The sequence below is a fragment of the Mytilus edulis genome, chromosome 2 (genome assembly GCF_963676685.1).
Source record: "Mytilus edulis chromosome 2, xbMytEdul2.2, whole genome shotgun sequence".
Classification (NCBI taxonomy): domain Eukaryota; kingdom Metazoa; phylum Mollusca; class Bivalvia; order Mytilida; family Mytilidae; genus Mytilus; species Mytilus edulis.
This window is the reverse complement of record NC_092345.1, coordinates 51,114,349-51,136,203: the sequence shown is the minus strand read 5'-3', so window position 1 is coordinate 51,136,203 and position 21,855 is coordinate 51,114,349. Positions and strand designations below refer to the sequence as shown.

Here is a 21,855-nt window from a genome sequence, read left to right as displayed (position 1 = left end):
AATCTTGAATTGCCAGAAGATAGTTTCAAGGTGATTACATAATCATGATAATTGGCATGCACACGATTTTTATTTGATCTGCACATTAGCATAAATAAGATGCACTTCATTCATATTTAACATTTTATTTATACCTACACAATTTTCAAAATGAATACGTTGCATGGCAAAAAATCATGTTAATTCAGGTATAGTTCTCATTGGTTTAGACATATTTATTTATAGTGGATTTGGTAACAGGTTATTGCAACTTATATCAATCCCTTTCCCCTTTGCGGGTGCAAATGCTGCCCTGTAGTGGCATTAGCCTGCTCTTTTGCGAAACATACAGGAGTGTCTTTTTTCGTGCAAGAGATAGTCAGCAATTAAAGTCCCCTTCAGACGGACTATCATCGTTTCTCAAGACCATACTCACAAATGGTATCAAGTCTCACGATAGCTCTCATTAATTGGATAGTTAAAAAAACAAATTTTCTAAACTGGGGACTGATCTGCATGCAGGACTACTAATTCGGGCGTGTTTAACGCTTCATTATTCCAAAAACATTCCTACTTATTTAAAGATCAGTCCTCAGTATTTCATGATAATAACGAAGTTAGTAGAGCAAACAATTTGAATAGTTGTCCTTTACATTTTGCTATCCAGTTAGATAAACACGATAAGTAATGAAAGAGATGATATATTTTATGTTACACTGCATCGGTCGGGTGACTCTATATATTTCATTAACATTAGTTTGCTATATGGTTTTGTCCATTAAATTTATATTGGATATTAGCACTTGAATACCTCACTACACATATGATACTGCATTATTTTTACAGTCATATACTATCTCCCCATTCTGTCTAGCTCAAACTGTTAAATTGTATTTGTTGATCCTGGAATAACAGACATATCTATTCTTGACATCTAGACCTGATCCATTCTTTAGCTTAACGAAAACAACCCTCGTTGAAGGAGTAAAAAGAAACCCTGCCTTTAACAGACAAAATTGAAGCAAATTCGTTAACGATGACGATTATATACGGACGTTGCATCTGTGTTTTAGTTGAATACTACAATATTTCATAGTATCCCCAGAGGACTGAGAGTAACTCTCGTCAAAGACGTTGTATGTTGGTCTTGTTTCTTTTTATTTAAAAGTTTGGTCTACAAAAGACTTATTCGTGACGCTCGATTCAAAAAGGTTTAAAGGGCCAAAAAATTAAGACGTTGAAGAGCATTAAGGACCCAAAATTCTGAGATATGTTTCAAAATACAGCTAATAATATGCACCAACGTCTATTCTTGAAAGAGAGGATTAAAACCGAAGAAACGTAATAATAGAAACAAAATAGTATCCCCCCAACAATGAGCATTTCGGATTCCTGTAATGGGTGTAAGAGTAGTTGCTTGAATTTTGGTAGTAGTGCTAAACTTATCACAATTGTCATTTTGGTGATTTCGTACCAGGAAGATAAAATTGAAAAGAAAAAATGTATTTTGCAAGATCATACCGATATAACATAAAAAACGAAATCATCCAAGCTTCAGAAAATGAACAGGGCACACACGAGACGTTTGAAAAAAATCCGTTTTTGTGCACTTTCTATGAAGAAAAACAAAATTTCTAAGTTTCTTATTCCTCGTGGTAATTTACGGGGTGTTAAACTACAGACAAAAGTAGTATCTCCGGGAATTTTACAGTTTTTGAAATATAAAATTATTTTGTTGTGGTGTAAATCCCTACATTATAACTAAATTAATGTGAACAAATAGAACCTTCGTTTACTGACCGTGCAAGACCCTCGTGGGAAGTCAAGGTCGTTAAACCCTCGACCCCCCACCCCCCCCCCTCGTCGTCGTTGTTGACAAAACCTATTTACATTTGGTCATCATATAGTTTGTAATGAAGTCCTTGAAATAAAATAAAATACTGACAAAAATTAAAACGTAGTAAATTCAGTAAAAACATGATCACAAGACACTTTCCGTTGCGACAAAATATCAATGACTAAAGCGTAATTATAATAGGCGTATTATAAAATATAAATATATACGTCTTTGTTTGATGAGAACACTTTTCAAGAACAATTGTGCCACACACTGGATTCTCAACTAATATTTGTAAGTATGAATAACAGCAATTCAATAAAAAAAAACTAAATGTCAACAAACTGTATCTTACATATGACAAGTTATTGTTTGATGAAGGTAATTTCAAGAACAGCTGTAGAAAGATATGTGCTGTTTATAAGACATATCTCTAATGTTCTCTGTCTTTAATTTTGATGAGTGCAATTTTAAGCAACTAAGGAATTATAATTGGTGCAAAATATACATCGTTTGATGACTAATACTGGAAATTGTTACTTGTTTATAAGACATATCTCTAATGTTCTCTGTCTTTAATTTTGATGAGTGCAATTTTAAGCAACTAAGGAATTATAATTGGTGCAAAAGATACATCGTTTGATGACTAATACTGGAAATTGTTACTTGTGTACGGGGCTCGTTTGAGAAGGTATACAGAGCAAACCATAGTATTGCACGATTTAATATAGCGCTCACAAACTAGTATATTGTGCTTTGTATTGAATTCCATGCAGTGTTTAATTAATTATTTTTATTTTTATTTTTATTTCATTTTTAAAGTATGTATGCATTGGGATGTGAATTTAAACAAATATCTTTAAACCAGATGCGTTAGGGCAATTAACTAATGAAACATTTTTTTAAATTTCAGAATCAGAAACAGAAAAAGGGTCGAAGTTATTTATCAGGAAAAAAAATGCTTTTTACAGCTTTATTAATTTGTCTATTTTATGGTTCTGAGATTGAAGCAACCAGGGAGGACTTGACAATGTTGGCTGTAGATAATAATCTTCAAAAGATCACGTCTGCTCTTACAGGAATACGACTAGAGCTGAAAACTTTGAATCGCAAACCAAGTAAGAAAATTGCAAAATAGAACAAGTGCCTCTGTAATTGAATACCCATATTGATATGAAATGAGCTTTGTTTTACTGTATATATGGTCAAAGACGTAATAATTCGAGTTCTTTATGACCACATGTAAATTTGCATACCTAGACAGTACCTGTGATACATGCTGGTTGCCTTCCTGAAGTAACATCACGATTTTAGTGCCCTATAGTCAACTTCCCATTTCTCATAAGTAATATACTCACTGTCCCATCTTATTGCGTTTACATATCTCAATTGATACGTTACGCATGTGCGTGTTCACAATATACGAAATTCGTTAACAGGGGTATGCTGAGAGGTGTAAAAACTGCTACAGCAAGTCTAGCAGGATGATCGAATGAAATCGACTGTTCACAAGTTTTAATTTCATCATCACAAATTGGTTGATCGATACGACGCGGCTGTGTCTCTATTATCGAGGAACATGTTTTCGCGGTCTTAGATCTTAAGATACCAGAATATCCTTCTGATCTGTAAATTTAGCGGTTGTACCGGTCCCATTCCCTACGGTGACATTTAAACTGAATCTACATGGATTCGCGTGGTGGGTGATTCATACATAGCAGTAGACTTTTATGGGATTTTATGCGATTCATTATGGTGGTTTTCGCTTGGTTTGTATATTCTAAATGAATTTACGAGATTTGCAAATCGGTAAATTTCATTTTCATACTTTGACTGTGCATTTTCTCTTGCAATTTGTCTTTTAAGTTCTCCTTTCACTTGTTCCGTTGATTGATAGGGCTTAATTTTGTCAGTTTTTGTGGACTTTCTCCTTTTCTCAAAGCGTTTTTTATCAAGGTAAAACGCATTTATCACAACTGTAATTGCCTCTCTTAGAATATAATTTTCGTGTTGTAATAAAGACCTTGTGTCACTAAGTTTTTGAACACGCAAACGACAAAGCAGAGCTCTCTCCAGAATAGCTTTTAACTTATATATAAATATTACTACAGCCATGATTAAGATAAATAGTTATTTGCCTATGCATAAAAGTAAGTAAGTAAATTTTATTTAGAGTCGGGCATAATGTGTAAAAATTAACACAGTAAAACTGTAAACTGTTACCCAAAAGGTAACCGTGTAATCATGAACTGCATGTATTATGTCTTCTAACTTCTACTTATTATCAGCAGATGGATACATCTTTTGTAATTTTGAAAGGCATATAATTTTGGAATTTTTACTCCCCAACCGCCCTTAAATCTCAGACCTAGCTATGTAATCTTCGACACAGAGTCTACAATTTATCATCGTAAGACAATTTGCAGTCGATATTCACATTGGAGATATGTTTATCTTTCCTTTTCAGACGGTTGTGGGGTTACATTTTTTTCTGCATCCAATATCCACAATTTTTGAGTAATAGTTTACAGCTTCTTCTATAAATATGTGATCATACAGTTTGTTTTTTATGTAAAAAATTGTGACAATACTGTACTGAATATATAAAATCTAACTTTTTATAAAGTTGGCAAACGGAAAAAAATGTTATGGGCAATATTTCGTGTTAACACATGCCATGGGCAAAATCTCTTTTTTCTTACTGTGCAATAATCGATAATGCACAGCTAAAACATTAAAAAAAAATTCAATCAAAGGCGGTGTAAGCCCTCTACGCCCCAGAGAGAGAAGTTAAATATTGAAATTGAAACTTTTTATTCTGTTTTTCTATGCACTGTAAATTTAGGCACATCTCCAATTGATTTTCATATGATCATATTCTTGAGAATAAATTTTAAAGAAACAATTCACTTCATTTGAACTCTGTTTTATAGTTGTCTCATTGGCAATCATAACACATCTTATTTTCACAGAACTGCAATTAAAACGCAATTCTCCAAATAATGTAATAATTTAAGAGAAAACCTGAATATAAAAAAATAAGTTAAAAGCTATACCAACCTTTTCCTAATTAATAAAAGCGATATGTCCCCTTTCCTTACCCTACAAGAGAACTTTTCCAGGAACCGTGGTTTGAATATCATTATAGCGGCATGTTTCCATTAACGTTCATGTAAATTCATGGCGTCATGTGTTAAAGCAGTAAATATTTAAGATATCTACACAGAAGACAATCTGAGTCCTAGCGGAGATTATGTTATTTATCCATTGCAGAAGGCTGTTAGAGTATACTGTTCATTCGAAGGCGACTATGGATACACATTCATTTCAAGAAAATCCTCAGGGGTCGCTTTCGATATTGCAAAACTTTATTCTACAAATAAATTTGCAAAAATACGTCTTCTTAAGTCAAACGGAGAGCAGAGGGAAGTTAAAGTTGAAAATTTGCTAGCCTACCGGTATCAGTCTACTCTATCTTTCCAATCAAATACTCATCAATTGTATCAAGGACCAACGTTTCATACTTCACAACTTCATCCATATTTATTTCTCGGTTTTCTGCCTATAAACTTAGTTCAAAACCGTAACATACAGGGATATAGAGCTGCAGGAAAGGACTTTACATTCCGAAACTGTGATTCCAACCCTAACAGTTATATAACATTTTTATTCGATCCCAAACATGGCACATTCGGGAACCGAGGAAGTTCGAATGCTTTTATGAACGGATGGATCTCCTCTTCAACAGTTATGGACTATCCTAAGTATATGGACGAAAGTTTTTACATGGACTGGGAGATGCATATGGGCGGCTGTGGAGGGTTAATGACATCTAAAGTACAAAGCATCAAAGCTGCTTTAGGTTTACCGTTTGGTAAGAATAATCAAGTTAATGATTCCTAGTTGACGAGCAAAAAAGAAATCATTGTATAGACACTTTTTAAATTGTTTTAGATCAGATGTCGACTTCTATATATACTATCAAAAAATGTTCATTTCAAATCATTCAGACAGTTACCCGACAACATTACACAACACAAATGCCATGCCAGATGACAATAGAAATAAAAATAAGAAGATGTGGTATGATTGCCAATTAGAGAACTCTCCACCAGATGACATAGAAGTTTACAACTATAGGTCACCGTACGGCCTTCAGCAATGAGCTCTTTTATAGCTGACTATGCGGTATATAACCCATACCGCATAGTCAGCTATAAAAGTCCACGAAATGATCGAGACAAAAGACTAATAACTTAGTCTATACAAAATGTCAAGCTGTCTCTTTATACACACTTACATAAAATTACTAACAATGCATTGTGATATTTGTTTTATTTTTTATTTTTGCCTTGTTAAGAGTAAAGATCAAATTATCTCTTAACTTTTCAAAACTCTTATCCATCATCAAACTCATATTTTAGAAACAAAAAAATAATGATTCAGTGCTGTTTACTTTACATCCAGTTGGAATTGGTTCGTGCATATTCAGTGTGAGAAATTATTAAAAATTAATAAAATATGTAGGTTCAACAAGATGGGACGTAAGACACGGATAAATTGTGGAAAATTTGGAGTGCAACTGGAAAACAATGGTGTCACTATGGTGGATAAGGACCGACATTTTGCCTTGCAACAGGACATCTACGGATCCCTCAAAAAAATGTTACGAGGATTCTTTAACATGCAAAAACTCATAAGAAATAATAAAGATGTATAGTTTCCTGGGTGTATTTTTTTCTGTATTTTAATTGCTTGTCAATTCAAAGCAGATTCAATTGAAAATATTCCTTGCTTCTTACTTTTTTTCCTATTTTTTTATATAACAAGTTTTATTTTGTGGCCTTTTAAATTTGATCACTTATATAATTTCATGTTAAATATCTTGCAGCTATTCCTAACGAGTAAGGATGGTGTGATGTTGTACTAGATTGGATGAATGGACTAGAACCTTTGATGGAAATCTTTCCAGCTTAGAATATATAATCAAAGAACAATTCGGAGTATTTTCTTTATTTAAACAGCGCCAAATAATAAGTCTTAATGATTTTGTTCCAATGAAAATATAAATAAACTACTTTCTTTTATCTTGATTACTGCTCATTTAGAAAGGGGTGGAAGGAAGTGGATGCCAAAAAACATTGAAAACAATTCTGTGACAAAAAAATGATGGAATGACAAAGAATATTCCATAATATAAAATATGGAGATGTGGTATGATTGCCAATGAAACACTGCGTGTGATGGCAAACATGGTCATGTTGGTAGATAGACGAACTCTTCCGTAATAGATTTGCTCGTAAAAAAAACCGTGAACAATTTGGAAAGTTGCCAAAAAGTAGACAAGGAGAGTCACATAGAAATTAATTCATTCCACTGTACGATTTTTTATTTGGAAAATAATAGTACAGGGGCGTCACATATAAGCAGCTTCCACTTTAAGATTGTCTCTGTTAGTATGAACAAGAACATCTAAACATACAGGGAAATAAGCTGGAATTTCACGCCTGGTTATAACCATCTAATCTCAACCAAACCAAATGGTTGAGACGGAAAAAAGTATTCTGGCACTTCCTGTTGAGCTTTTCTGGTTCAAAATATCCAAAATAAACACAGGGTAGGTCGACTTTTCGTCAATTTACTGAAAATCAATGAGTTTTTTTGTAAAATAGGAGAATGTCATGCCATAGATAATTGAATTAGGGTTCGTCTCGTGTATAACACGGACCAATACGATTTAAAATGACATCGGAATGACTTTTTCTCCAGCAGGTAAATGGAGCCAGTACAGTCGGTTATTGACAAAATGACAGTGCGATCATCGTTAAAGCTAACATATATATCAGTAAATTGGTAATTATAAAACCTTATAAACATAAAATTACTGTTTGTTCTTTTTCTTTACGAATACAATTTCTTTAAGCTAAATATTTGATAAAGTATGTCATGTTGAGATATTCTGGTATCGGTTGTGACAATGTTGAGATCTTCTGTTGAATAGTTAAGGTAGAACATAGGTATATATATTTCTAAAGATAGAATTTTCTTATACTTTGCCAAAGTGAAGATTGTACTATGCTTTTTTTCAAAAATAAAATAAAATGTATGGGTCACCGTGCTAGTTTAGCAAGATATTAGTCGTTGAAAATTGCCTAGATTTTGATAGATTGTGCATACAATGAACAGGCGACATTGAATTGAATTACTTTTGGTAAATCTTTTTCCAGCAAAAACAAATAGGATGAAATCGCAAATTACCATCACACATTTGGGACAGACCACTGGAGTCGTTTGTTATTTTTGTGATCGCATATTTACGAGAAAGGAGTCAAAGGACTTCAACTTCATGAAAAACTATATTGACCTAAAACTTTAACCTGAAGCGGGACCGACGCACGAACGAACGAACGAACGAACGAACGGACGCACAGACCGCAAAACATAATGGCCATAGCTTAAAAACATTAAAGACTAACCATAGACAGATGTTCCTGACTTGGGACAATTACAAATATGCAGCTGGGTTAAACATGTTTTGTGATTTTTCACCCCCCACCTTTATACATCTAGCTAATGCAGAATAAACGAACACACATCGTTACGCATTTTAAAAGAACTTATTGTAAAATGGCATAGGTTATAATGAATGTACATCTCCTGTACATCTGTCTGATTTAAATGAGAATAACTTTTGATGAAATGTATGAATTTATGAAAAAAATAGGATTAACCATATTTAAATAGTAATTCGGTGTCTTTTTTTTATATTTTAAAACAGGTCTCGATGTAGCGTACTCGCCTAAGTGTGGGAGATGGTTAGTTTGAACTCCGGCCAGGTCAACCCAAATTCTAAAAAAAATGTTATTTTGTGTGTCTATGCTAAGCATGCGCTAAATGTTAGTAAGGAGTGAATACTTTTAAGCTTGGGGTCAGAATAGTTTGTTCTCATAAAGTGACAAATCTTTACTGCGGGTAATACCTTGTGAACTAGCACGTCAAAAGAACACTCGGCGTGTCGATTCCTTTTATAACGGAGGGTTTATATTCAATATGAAACATGTTCATGTAATCGTCCTGAATATGCAATAGACGTTTATGATTCATTCAGACATCAATTCCTTAATCTGTGTAGCTTTAGTTATTCCCTATAAAATCAATCAGATTTTTCACTTTGGCAAAGTATAAGAAAATTCTATCTTAAGAAATAAATATGTACCTATGTTCTACCTTAACTAGTTGAAAGATTGATTCGACAGAAGATCTCAACATTGTGCCACTTGATCTTCTTCAATAACGCATGCAATTATTCTAATCGTCCTTAAAAGCATTAACCATGATAAGAAGTCAATCTGCAAATGTGCATTGCTGTTTGTTTTTGGCTTATCAAATTTTCCATTTTATCTTTTATAGTACTGTTAGTGTAAGAAGTCCTCTGAAAGAGTTGATGTAGCTGGACAGTAATCTGAATATTCCTGCCGTTGTCATATATTTTCTATCTGTATTGGTTTTCAATATAATAAACAAAACTTGCATTGTACCACCATGTTCAATTTTAGCCATGTCGGTCATATAGGTTGGCAGGTGGGATCATAGGACCCAATTTCAAACGAGATACCCAAATGATCAATAAATAAAATTGAGAATGGTACGGGGGACAACAACCCGACCATAGAACAGACAACAGCAGAAGGTCACCAATAGGTCTTCAATGCAGCGAGAAACTCCCACACACGGAGGCGTCAATTTTGGTTCCAATTGGCCTAGTAGTTTTAGAAGAGAATATCATTTTAAAGTTAACAGACGACAGACGACGACGACAACCACGGACGCCATGGGATGAAAATAGTTCAGAAGCAAAAATATATAATACAAGATGTATGAGTTCATGTAGTTTTAGCAAGTCAAGTATATTTTAATTGTGTAATTCACAGCAACATTAAAACAGTTCATAAACAACAACAAATTTTACAACCATAGAAAGAGACATTACAACATGGTTTAATAATTATGTTTGAAGGCCTGATATATATTCTATAAAAGCATTTAATTGTCATATAAAAAGCAACATTGTAGATATCTTACTGTTAAGGCACTTATAATCCACAGTAGTCAATATATAAATCCAAGAAATCATTGTTAATTTGTTAATCCTGTTTCTATAGCTAACAGAAAAGTCTAACAATTATAGTTATTTCCTATGTTCAATTGGAATAAGCTTGTCTCTGCCTCCTGTTAATGCTGGTAGTGGTGCTTCAATGATCAGTTTTCCCCTATCGCTCAATTTTGATGTCAAAAACTCTGGCCTTACTTCTTTTGGTATGACATATTGTCTAGCAAATTCACGGTAAGCTGATCGGTTAGGGTCGTTTTTATCTTCATGTCTAGCATGAACGGACAGTTGATTTCCGGTTGTTTTGACCGTAATTTCTTCCGGTTTGAATTGCGCAACATCGAATTCTAGATAAAATTTTCTTGAACCGTCACGTTCCTGAGTTATAGGATTGTCCATCCTAAAATTTTCTGTAAGTCGCCAATCGTCGACAGTTGGCAAGATAGGTGGCTGTGATGGAGCGACTGCTACACTTCGAGACATACTATCACACATGCGTTTCATTTCATCGTTCATTCTCCTCATTTCATGGTCGACGCTGCTACTCGGCACCACTCTGGTTTCTTGCAAAGGTCGCTCATATTCAAAAGGAATCGGATCTCTGTATGTTGTCATAGGCATAGATGGTTGCATTGAAGTTGAATATCTATAGTCATATGAGGGGAAAGAGTCGTGATAAATCGGCATTCGACGATCATAAGACGACGGCCAAAAGTCTCTTTCATATCGGATAGGCACCGATCGAGGTAACATTGACATTTTGACTGTTGGAGTCGTCAAAATTTATTCCAACTTTTCTGTAAAAAGAACACTGACAGTTTTTATAGGAAGTCCAATTCAAACAGCTTTATCATCCAGAATCTATAGACGAACTGTATAGTGATGTCAGGGCTGTCTTTTTATATACACTAATGAACACTTTTCTGGAACTGTCTTTTCGTGATGTTACAAAAGGTGAATAAATAAAGTAACAAAAATTCTTTGATAGAGATAATGCCCTAAAGCCATTAATTTATATCACCACATATATCTGGACAGGTAAATTAATCTATTGCTGTATGGATATTTCTCCCAGGTAAAAGATGCTCCACGGCAACTGGTGAATCATGTATGTTTATTTTACCTTTGTTTTATTTGTGCGATTTCATTACCTATTTTATATACCTTTATAATATAGTCATGTTCTAAAGAAAAAAATAACTTCATTATCCATTAAGGGGTGTGATGTGACGTCACTTTGAACTGTTACAAAACTACAAGACATCAAATATTATGAAATAAAATGTGCTACCATTCTATTTTCTACATGAAATACTGAGAGCTCTGAGTGATATACATGTAAGAAAGTTGTATACTTGGTTAAAATTATTGCAGCAATCACGACTGGCGTCCATGGAACTGAATGATAATTATTGAAACATTTTAAAATATCACCCCAAACATGACTGTTCGTCATATTAGTAATATTCTTATTTTGTGATCGTTCAAGCTTTACTAAAATTAGCTAACACATGCTGAAGTTGTTTGGCGTATGAGATAGTCAAATATTGAATTTCATCAAAATCTCGATAATCTAATCATTTAATAACAGAAATTAGATAAACCTAACCCCCATAAACCACCAACATGTGACTATTCCGAAAGAAAGTTAAAACAAAGACAAACACTAACAAACAATACATGTTGCTCACAGTCTGAATTGGTGTAGGTACAATATGTGTTGTAGTCAAAACAGTTGTATATGCATACAAACTTCACTCTTTTTCACTATCTGGACCTTGATGTGATAAAACATAAAACAGACAGTAAAACACCTGCACAACGCAGCTACCAACAGATTGAACGCTAACTTGAACATGGACATATTAAACGGCACATAATATGGAAAGCATGATTAAAATGTTCTATCTACTACAGAAAGCTAGCTAAGGTAGCTACAGCTTTTGGTTTGATATTCCCGATAAAGCAAATGAAAAAATCCTAAGAGGTGTTCGGTGTACCCTCGAGAGTGTACCATAAGCTAAGAGCTAACTAAAGGAAAACTGATGACGTTCCTGACTTAAAGATAAAAAAATCTGGGAGAAAAAAGTTATATATCTCGTATATATTTTACATCTATTGATCGATATTTCCCAAGGCTTTGTTAAATACATCTTTAACTATTCTACTTGTATATCTCATTCTAAATCTCACTACATTTGCCGTTGGATATTTAAATGTAAATACACAATGTATTTGCGGTTGCCCACTAGGCTGTAAACAATAGTACAGGTTAACATGCATTTTCATTTTACTACAACAAGTTTAAATGTTGATTATTTATATGGAGTTTGACACGAAATTTTATAATCGGTTCCTTTTTACTGTCTTGTTTTTAGTCACATTTCGCGGAATATTTAAAAATATTTCTTAATTTTGACGATCAATTGCTCATAAGCAAATTATATCAAGTATCCAACCAAACCTATTAGAAGCCCAGAAAACACCATGGCAAACAATCAGATTCCAGTCACTGCTGATGGATTGTAATTTTCTTAAACCAGTAGAATGACATTATTTACAAAATATGGCTTTGAACAGAAGTATAGATTTCCACCTGCATCGTTATAAAAGGTAAAACTTTCTATAATTACAACCTGGGCTTGTTATTGAATGTCGAATTTCATTGAGAATTAAAATAGTTGATACCATCCATTGATAAATCTGAAACAATTTAATGCAGGTTTTATACAAAACAATTCAAATGAAACAAACACCATATGGTTCTCTGTTAAAGAATGTGATTCAACGCAATTTTAAAAAGATATCAAATTAGATCGTATTTCTATTTTTCTTCTAATAATTTTGATTTCTAATCATAAAAAAAAAGGTTTTTATAAAATTCTCATTCCCCTCTCTCTCACATCCTCAGTCTTTCCCTTTCCACAACCACTCTCTCTGTCACCACTCAAATCCCTTCATGTTCTCATTCTTTTCTCTCACACCCACCCGCGCACACACAGAAACTGTCTTTCCTCTCTCCTAAATATACACAGACACTGAGGCAATCCTCTCACTCACACACACTATGTCTACTCTCTCATCTCACACACTATTTCCGCTCACACATTGTGTGCTCACACATTGTGTCCTCTCACATGCTCCTGTGCTCACATACTCACTCCTCTTCCTCTACTCTCAAACACCCTATCTCTCCTCACACATTCTATCTCTCGCACTCACCTCGCACACTCACACACACACACACAGCTCTCACACTCACACATACACTCCTCACACACTCCTCTCACACTCACACACTCATACAATCCTCCTCACTCTCCTCTCACACTCATATACTCCTCCTCACTCTCCTCTCACACTCACACACTCTCCCCTCACACTCACACACTCACACTCTCCCCTCACACTCACACACTCACACACTCACACTCTCCTCTCACACTCTCCCCTCTCACACACTCCCCTCTCACACACTCTCCTCTCCTCTCACACACTCTATCCCCTCACACACAAGGTCTAACCCCTAAATTTCCCAAACCCTACATGACCCAAACCCTACATGACCCAAACCGTACATGACCCAAACCCTACAGACCCAAACCCTACAGACCCAAACCCTACAGACCCAAACCCTTACAGACCCAAACCTGACCTAAACCCTACAGACCCAAACCCTTACAGACCCAAACCTGACCCAAACCCTACAGACCCAAACCCTACAGACCCAAACCCTACAGACCCAAACCCTTACAGACCCAAACCCTACATTTCCCAAACCCTACATTTCCCAAAACTTACATGACCCAATCCCTAACCCTTACTCCTCACCCAGAGAATGCTCTGTATACGACTATTTCCCATCCACATGAGAATATCAACATGACAGAGATTCAAAAATGGTTATGACAGTACAGGAGTTCTACTTCGTCAGGGCTGTGTACACCACAGTCCATCGGAGAGGACGCCACTGTCTACCATTGACTGGGAAAGGTTGGTACTCGTCCCTTCAGTTAGACTTCATTAGGTCAGAGTACAACACTAAACAGGAAAACATGTGCTTTTTATTGAAATAAAAATGTCATACTTCACCGGTCTTTTAACATTTTACTATTTGCAATATATACCTGTATGAAGAACCAATTTTCTTTGTGTTTTCATTTGCATATCACTTTTTAATATTCTTGACCCTTTTTATGTTCAGTTAGCTATAAAATTTCTTTCATTTTGTGTGCCCAAAAAATATTAAAAGAGATGAAATAAAGGGTGCTAACTGTGACAATCCTTTAATTATAACGTAACAAATATACGGCTAATTAACAGATTGCATAATGTATGTCAAAATCAGTTCACTTGTAATCATAGTAATCTCTGAACTGTAGAAATATCAACTGAACATTAATATCTTAAATTTTAATTTATATCATAAGAAGTTTTCTAATGAATTAAAAGTGGTTATATAACTTTTTTTGTATCTGACTCTCAAAAACTCGGATAATAATACCAGGCCCTATTGTTTCCTATTAAAATCTTTGATTGGTCCATTTGTTCATCATATTTGTGATGCATCAGGTCATCTCTTGATTTACATTTTTTTATTGTTGAATTCAACTGCACTTGGTTGTATTCTTTCTTCTTGCAATGTCTTTTTTATATAGCCTTTTATTTGAGCATTATTCGTTGATTACCAAGGGTGGTGTTCTCGAAGCTATCTTAGGATTAGGACGTGTCCTTAGACCATCTTATGACAAGTCTTTGTCCTAAGTCGTGTTCTCGAAGCTCTCTTAACTTAGGATACATTTATATCACATTTTTCGTCCTAACTTTAGGACAACTAATTAGGTGTCTTAAGATCATCATATCTTCATCCTAACTTTGTGCATGCTTTTTTCTATTTTTTTTACGTGAAGATGAACATCTAATGAAACGCAATTACTTTAACTATTTTTCAAATTTCGCACATAGGATATGTTTAGGACGTCCTAACATAGGATTCGTCTGAGATAGTTTCGAGACGCAACTTGAGAGTGCCCTAAACTGGTCCTAAGTCCATCCTAAAATTGGTCTTATCTATGACTTAGGACGAATCTAAGGATACTTTCGAGAACACCACTCCAGCTTTCGTTGATTTTGTGGTTTCATGTAATCCACAAATTTGATGTTTAACACATTATCTATAATTAAATATCCACGAAAATAAGTGATTTTATCTGGTAGGTCGTCGATTTCCGCTTAATGTATTTCGCACATAGGTTATTTTCAACAACAAAAAAGTCAATCATTAATAAAAAAAAGTAAATTGTAAGGGTTCCGAACCCAGTGTCTCGCCTACTTTTTACTATTAATCGCAGGCTCAACAAAAACGAGGGAAAAAAATAATTTAAAATATTCCTCTCGATACTATCTTTTGATTGTAAGACGATTCTGTCCAAGATTGGTAACAATCCAGGATAGTTATGAATCTAATAAATGTTTTAAAAACTTTAACTGCAGACTGTACATGTAATGTTAACTGGAAGAAAAACTAAGTCCATTTATAAGTAAAATACAAAAAAAAAATTTCCCTCTAGATACTAGCTTTTGGTCATAAACAAGCTTTTGTCCAAGTTTGGTACAAATCCAGGATAGTTTAAGAAAGTTATTAAAATTTTAAAAACTTTAACCACAGAGTGATTGTATTGTTTCTTTGCAGAAAAACTAAGTCCATTTATAAGTAAAATATGAAAAAAAAAATTATTATTTTCTTTACAATATTTACATATGGATACTAGCTTAGTATGATCATAAGCAAGCTTCTGCCAAAGTTTGGTACAAATCCAGGATCCATTTAATAGAAAAAGAGGATTTTTTAGCAAATAAACCAGATTTTTTTTTAACAAATCTACAGACTTTATGAATAGATTTTTGTTCTAAAATTTTAAACAAATATTACTCACTTGTTTTTCTATGATGTACTAGCATTAATTGTTTACAAAACGTCCAAAACAACCTTTAAATTCCAAATTACCTCGTGATTAGTCACTAAAGTCGAGCGCACCCGAGAAGGTGTACTTGAATTGGACCATATTTTATATTTGTTTATTAATCAATATCTAAATTTAAACTTGATTTAAGGAAACCATTGCTATCACTGCATGCAATAATCCTATATCTATCAAGTATCGAATTTCCGCAAGGGGAAAGGCTGTTGATTTTTTATAAAAACAAAAATGCTTATGTTTATCATTGAATCAACACTAGGGGCGTGTTTTATTGGTCTCTTGACTTCTGCACATTTCCAGAATGTATTCTGGTGAAGAGGTAAAGAAAATAAATCTGGACCTCTTCTGGAGATATTCTACGGAAGATCAATTAAATAGAAATTCAATTTGCCGTCGAATATAGCAGGTTTTTATTATGTTGGATGACATAAATTAAGTTTACGATTTTTTTTTTTAAATTCAAATACCGTCCTTTGGAATTCAGTAAATGGGGAGATAAAATGGTTTTAAACATTCTGCTATCTGGTGTGTTCACTAATGTTTGGCATATTATTATCTTACTCGAGCGATCTCAATTTTAAATTGTGCGTACAAAAATAAAAAAAATATAAAAAGGATGGGGCTGTGTATTTTCGGTACGGCAGCAAACGAGGGGCGAAAGATACCAAAGGGACAGTCAAACTCATAGATCGAAAATAAATTTGGCTAAAAAAAAATTAAAAAAGACAAACAGACAAATAATAGTACTTGTAAAAGACACAACATAGAAAACAGCAAATTATGGTACGCCGTATTATATATGTTCTCTTTATAATCTTATTTCCGAAAAAAAAATAAACACTACCATACGTGTCACTGACATCTTTTACAGAGTAAAATGAACCAAAACATAATTTTTAATTTGTGGACTATATTGCTTTGTATTCCTGTCGAATTCATTCAATTTAAATTATAAATAAATATTTTTAATTATACAAATAAAAAACTAGGGAAAACATGCTTCCTTGTATCAACGCTGAACGAGACGTCGCTCAATAAGGAACATTCAAAAACAGCATTCAAGATATTGATAAAATGGAAAATCGATAGTGTTTTATATATTACCCACAAAATGCTATCTTGTAAAGGAAATAAACAGGGACATAAAAAAATATGTAAAGTCGTTATGGGCTGTATGACCAAAATGGGACCTAAAAGAATAGACAATATATCTTCTATCTTTTAAAGAGGGGGGGCAAGGGGTTTAACTGTTATGCTGTTATGGGGCAATTTAATTCTTTGTTATCTGTTATTTTGAAAATATATTTGCTGTTAGCTGTTATTGTCTTATTCTTTGTTAGCTGTTATTGGGCTTTTAGTTTTTTTGTTATCTGTTATTGTGATAATGTATTTGCTGTTAACTGTTATTGAAAATTGGAATGTTAGCATTTTTTTTGACAGTCAATATTCGGTATAAATTGAAGAACTTTGGCCATTGGGGTCTACCACTACTAATATGTTTGTCCCGTATTCAGAGAAGGATGCCATTAACATATACCCATCACAGAAGTGAGGTCCAGGACAATTCAAGTATATCTTATGATTATCCTTTGTAATAAATTCCATTTTTTTTTATGAATGTGTATTTAGAATTATCTTAATTTTTTGTATGAGAATAATGTTCCTTGTTTTCCGTACGAACATATTAAATTAAAACAATTCTTAATATGACAAAAAGGAAAACATATGGCCAGGAATATCTGACAAGGATCTCAATTAAGGACTAGGTCCTAACAACCACTTAACCTTTTATATAATATGGTACATAGACTCAGCTCTGTAATTCTTTTCAAAGCAGACCCAAATGCCTTGTACAATGAAAGTTCCAACCATGTTCTTGGGTCCGAAGCTGCACATAACTCATTACAAACAAAGATTTATTTCGTTTCAAGCCATTGTTTCCCTACTAAACTATGTATTCTACTTACTAGTACACTTGGTACAATCAAAAACCTCAGCTGATAAAAAATTGTTCAAATAAGGCCTTTGAAAATAGTGGAATAAATTGCTTTTAGAGTGTCAAAATTCGTTCAAAGTACTTGATAAATTGCATGCTTATAATTGGTGCTTTTGATTTTTCTACCCTATATACCACTTTGCCTCATAGTTTTATTAAGAAAAATTCACACCCTCATTAAATGGTCATTTAGAAAAAGTCAGAATATTCAAACTCTTTTAGGTCACTTTTTTGATTAGCAACAAAGGGAGCTTCAGTCAATATATATAAACAATACACCAACGTTTCATGAGAACTGCTGAAAACATTTTTGTGTTAATGTCTGAAAACTGGAAAATCACACCTTTTTAATTAATAAAACCCGTTAACTTGGAAACGTAAAATCTAAAATTATAAAAAAAAGGGAGCTCACGTCATATAAACAATTCCTCAAAGTTTAATGCAAATGGTTAAAGAGTTTTTGACAACAGACGGACAACAGTATACCATAATACGTTCCGTAAACGAGCGTATAAAAAATATTATAATATATTGAGTAGTAATTTAAACACATTCTAGATACATAAATTAATACTAAAAACATAGTCATAAAAAATGGAATGCATTACAAAGGATTATATCGTAATAAGAAATACTGATTTGTCAAAGACCGAATTATTTTAATATTTCATTTACTGTTATCTGTTTTTGTCTATTTTAATTCCTTGTTATCTGTTATGAGCCAAATCAATTTGCTGTTTTGCTGTTATTGGGACCCCCTTGCCCCCCCTCTTTAAAGATATCTGATAAATGAATAAAACGTTGCGCACGATGTTCCTACAACACGACGTTACACCACCACGACGTCATAGAGGGGTTTCTGAAACTTTTGACGTAGATTTATTTAATTTGCAAGTTTCAGTGTTTTTTTGTGTAGTTGGTTGATTCTATATATGTCTCTGTTAATTTTTTGATGTCTATTTACCATGAATTTATTTACCTCAAGTTGTGGAAACCGATTAAATAATATTTACTACCTTAAAATGTTGTATTGTCGTATGCAATGAACTTGAAGGAAGGAAAAATGGGACAGAAGTATACGGTTTTCAATAAATTAATTAAAACAAAACTTTAATTGCAGGCTGCTAAAATTTCATGGTGCATATCGTTTGTCATTGAAAATTTTTCATATCTTGATTCAACCCTAATACAAATATATCTGACACTCTGCAAGTAAATAAAAACATATTTACCCTTGATTAATTTGAATTGAATTGTATTTAGCTTTACTCATAATTTGTCGAAATACAACCATTTATAAAAATTGCTATAACCCAATCTTGAAAATTATTTTCCTAGTCATTTGAAGTTACTTGCTTCAGTTTTATAACGTCTGATCTACATTAAAATGTAGTAATCTTCTCCTGAATCATCTGTATAATACGGTGTTGCATTAATTCAATGAAACTGTTTGTGTCGCTGTTTCCGATAAGTCTTTAAGTTACCTCCATTCCACAACATGCATCGTTTTTATCTGACAGCCATCAATATGGTTTTTTTTTCAAATTTCACTACACGATTAGTTTTAATTATCAGGAATATTCAATTGGAACAAATTTAGCACATGTAACGTCGAAAAAAAGCGTTTTTCGGATTTTTCGACGTTTTTCGACGTTAAGACAAAATGGCTACCGTTTTGTAATGTTACGTAGCATTTTATTCCTGTTAGACCCAAACATGCAGTTAATAAAAAAGAATCTTGACTTTATGTACTTTTCGTGTATCTAACTTTTGTTTTGGTAAATTAAAAATTACTTATTGAAATATCAGGTCGAAAACCCGAATTACTTGCTTGGACAAATGAAATATCAACTTGGACAAAATGGCTACCGGTTGAAAAACGAATGTGTAGAGATGGTTTTATAGAATCTACAATTTTTGAACTCACGAACATGGAGGCAAATGCTTGTTCTTTAGATGTTATAATTATCTCACATTTTTCAGACATTTTTAGCTATGTCTACTTATAAAACTACCTTTCAGCCGTTGAATCAACAAAAAACGTCGTTGGACATTTTTCTTATTCTAGCTAAATATGCAGCCACCGAGTCAAGTCAAAGGCGAAAAAATAACGGATTCAATATTACCAAGAACTGACACACTTCGTTGCTTCTGCCAAGTTTCGGGAAGATCAAAGAATAAGAAATATGATAACTATGCATAAGAGTTAAAACAGTTTTTCAAAAATGTAACGTTGGACATCTGTTTTTTCAAACTGCTTTGTTGTTTTAATCCTCAAATATACTAGATATTACTAAGCATATGACCAAGAGCTATAAGAACATAAAGAAAAACATATACTGAATTAGTTTTTATAGTGGTTAGTGTTTGTAAACATTTAATTTTGTTTTGCGGAGGCAATTTTGAAGATTCTGTTTTAAATCCTAGGAGTTGTAGGAACAGCGTGCGTGACGTTTCAGATATCTGGTAAATGAATAAGATATCTGATGAATTATTTATGATTTATATTAATTTTCCAAGATTTGTCTTAGAAATAGTAGATAATTAAAAACAAATCAAAACGTCTGAAAACAAAAACTGCTAAACATGTTGCTTTTCTCCTCGTTTTTGTATTTGTTATCATTGCGATTTATGTGGCCTATCTCCGGTTCAATAATCAGTCTGATTTGTCTTTTCAATGGTTTTCGTATTATAGTCATTTGCGCTAAAAATGCGTCAAATCAAAATGAATCAATCATTTATTCAATCATCATTTTCAAGATATAAAAATCTGGAAATATATAGACTGTTTCAAGTAATTCATTGCTGTTTGTTACATACATGTAATTTATTTGCTCCAAACAAAGATAAATTGTTCACTTTCTTGATGACTGCGCATCACCTAAGGTAATAACTTTGATAATTGTAATTATAAACAGGTGAAACTATAACATCATGATTTGTCACTTGTAATGGTATCACACCCTGTTGCATCTTACATGCCTCGAGTTGTTTACGAATACATGATGCTTACTAAGACGAAAATCTTTTAAAAATCGCACGTTTAACATACGGTCATGGTACGGTAGAGCACACACACAAAATTACTAAGAGCGGCTAAATATGGGAAATTAGAGAAGGAAAACAAATTGAATTGAAAGTTTGGAAAAAATAAACAATGACTGAAATATATGAGGGTTAGATATGATAAAGGCAATGAATGAGAATACAAAGTGACGGAAGGTAAAAAGAAGAAAGATAGTTAGAAAAAAGGTACTGAAATGGGAATAAAGCTACACCTTGGCAATCCGGTCTCTATGTCGCAGTATCTTATTTCAGTTTTTGATTTGATACTCAATTTATTTTTATATCATCAATAATAGTACTATATGATTAATAGTTATATAAAACACATTAATGATATCAACCATTTATTTTGTTTCATTTTTTCAAAAGTAGTAAGAGTGTCTTTAATTTGTCTTTTGAACTTAAAAGCTCGACATTGCGTCTCCATCCGATTTAGCATATACCTTATATACATGTATACAGAGACATGGTATAGCAAATTAAAATTATTAATTTTTTTAGTATCCCATCGGACAGGTTTTAATTTGTATGTTTTCATTCATTTATTTATCATCATTTTTGAATAACTATTTAAAATATATATGAAATTCATACCACGAACAGTTTATGTTACAACAGACGTTATCGGGTAATTGTAAAATTATGATTTAAGTACGTTTTTGTATGTTTTCTGACAACGCTATTATTGGGATATTAGTTAAACCTTAAAAGTATTTCTAACAAAACGAATTTTAGTTTTCTATTTACAAAAAATCTTTGTGAATATCATCAATGGTTCATCATATCAATATAAAACAGGAATAAAAGGGAAAAATATAAAAAAAAATCCCCAAAGTCTAATCAAATTACAAAAATAGTTCATTGATATTGACATTCGTTTTGTGAT

At 33.1% G+C, this 21,855-nt stretch overlaps 1 protein-coding gene and 1 long non-coding RNA gene across 2 annotated transcripts; one reads left to right on the top strand and one right to left on the bottom strand.

Moving 5' to 3' along the window:
* The first annotated feature begins 1,997 nt into the window (after positions 1-1,997).
* Positions 1,998-6,903, top strand: LOC139512389 (uncharacterized). The gene is made up of 4 exons (XR_011662253.1): positions 1,998-2,110; positions 2,730-2,934; positions 5,019-5,690; positions 6,708-6,903. It is a non-coding gene; the product is annotated as an uncharacterized lncRNA (long non-coding RNA).
* Positions 6,904-9,839: 2,936 nt separating this feature from the next.
* LOC139512387 (alpha-crystallin B chain-like) lies at positions 9,840-10,836 on the bottom strand. The gene has a single exon (XM_071299997.1). The coding sequence runs from the start codon at positions 10,683-10,685 to the stop codon at positions 10,005-10,007; it is 681 nt and encodes a 226-aa protein (XP_071156098.1). The 5' UTR covers positions 10,686-10,836; the 3' UTR covers positions 9,840-10,004.
* Between the last annotated feature and the right edge of the window lie 11,019 nt (positions 10,837-21,855).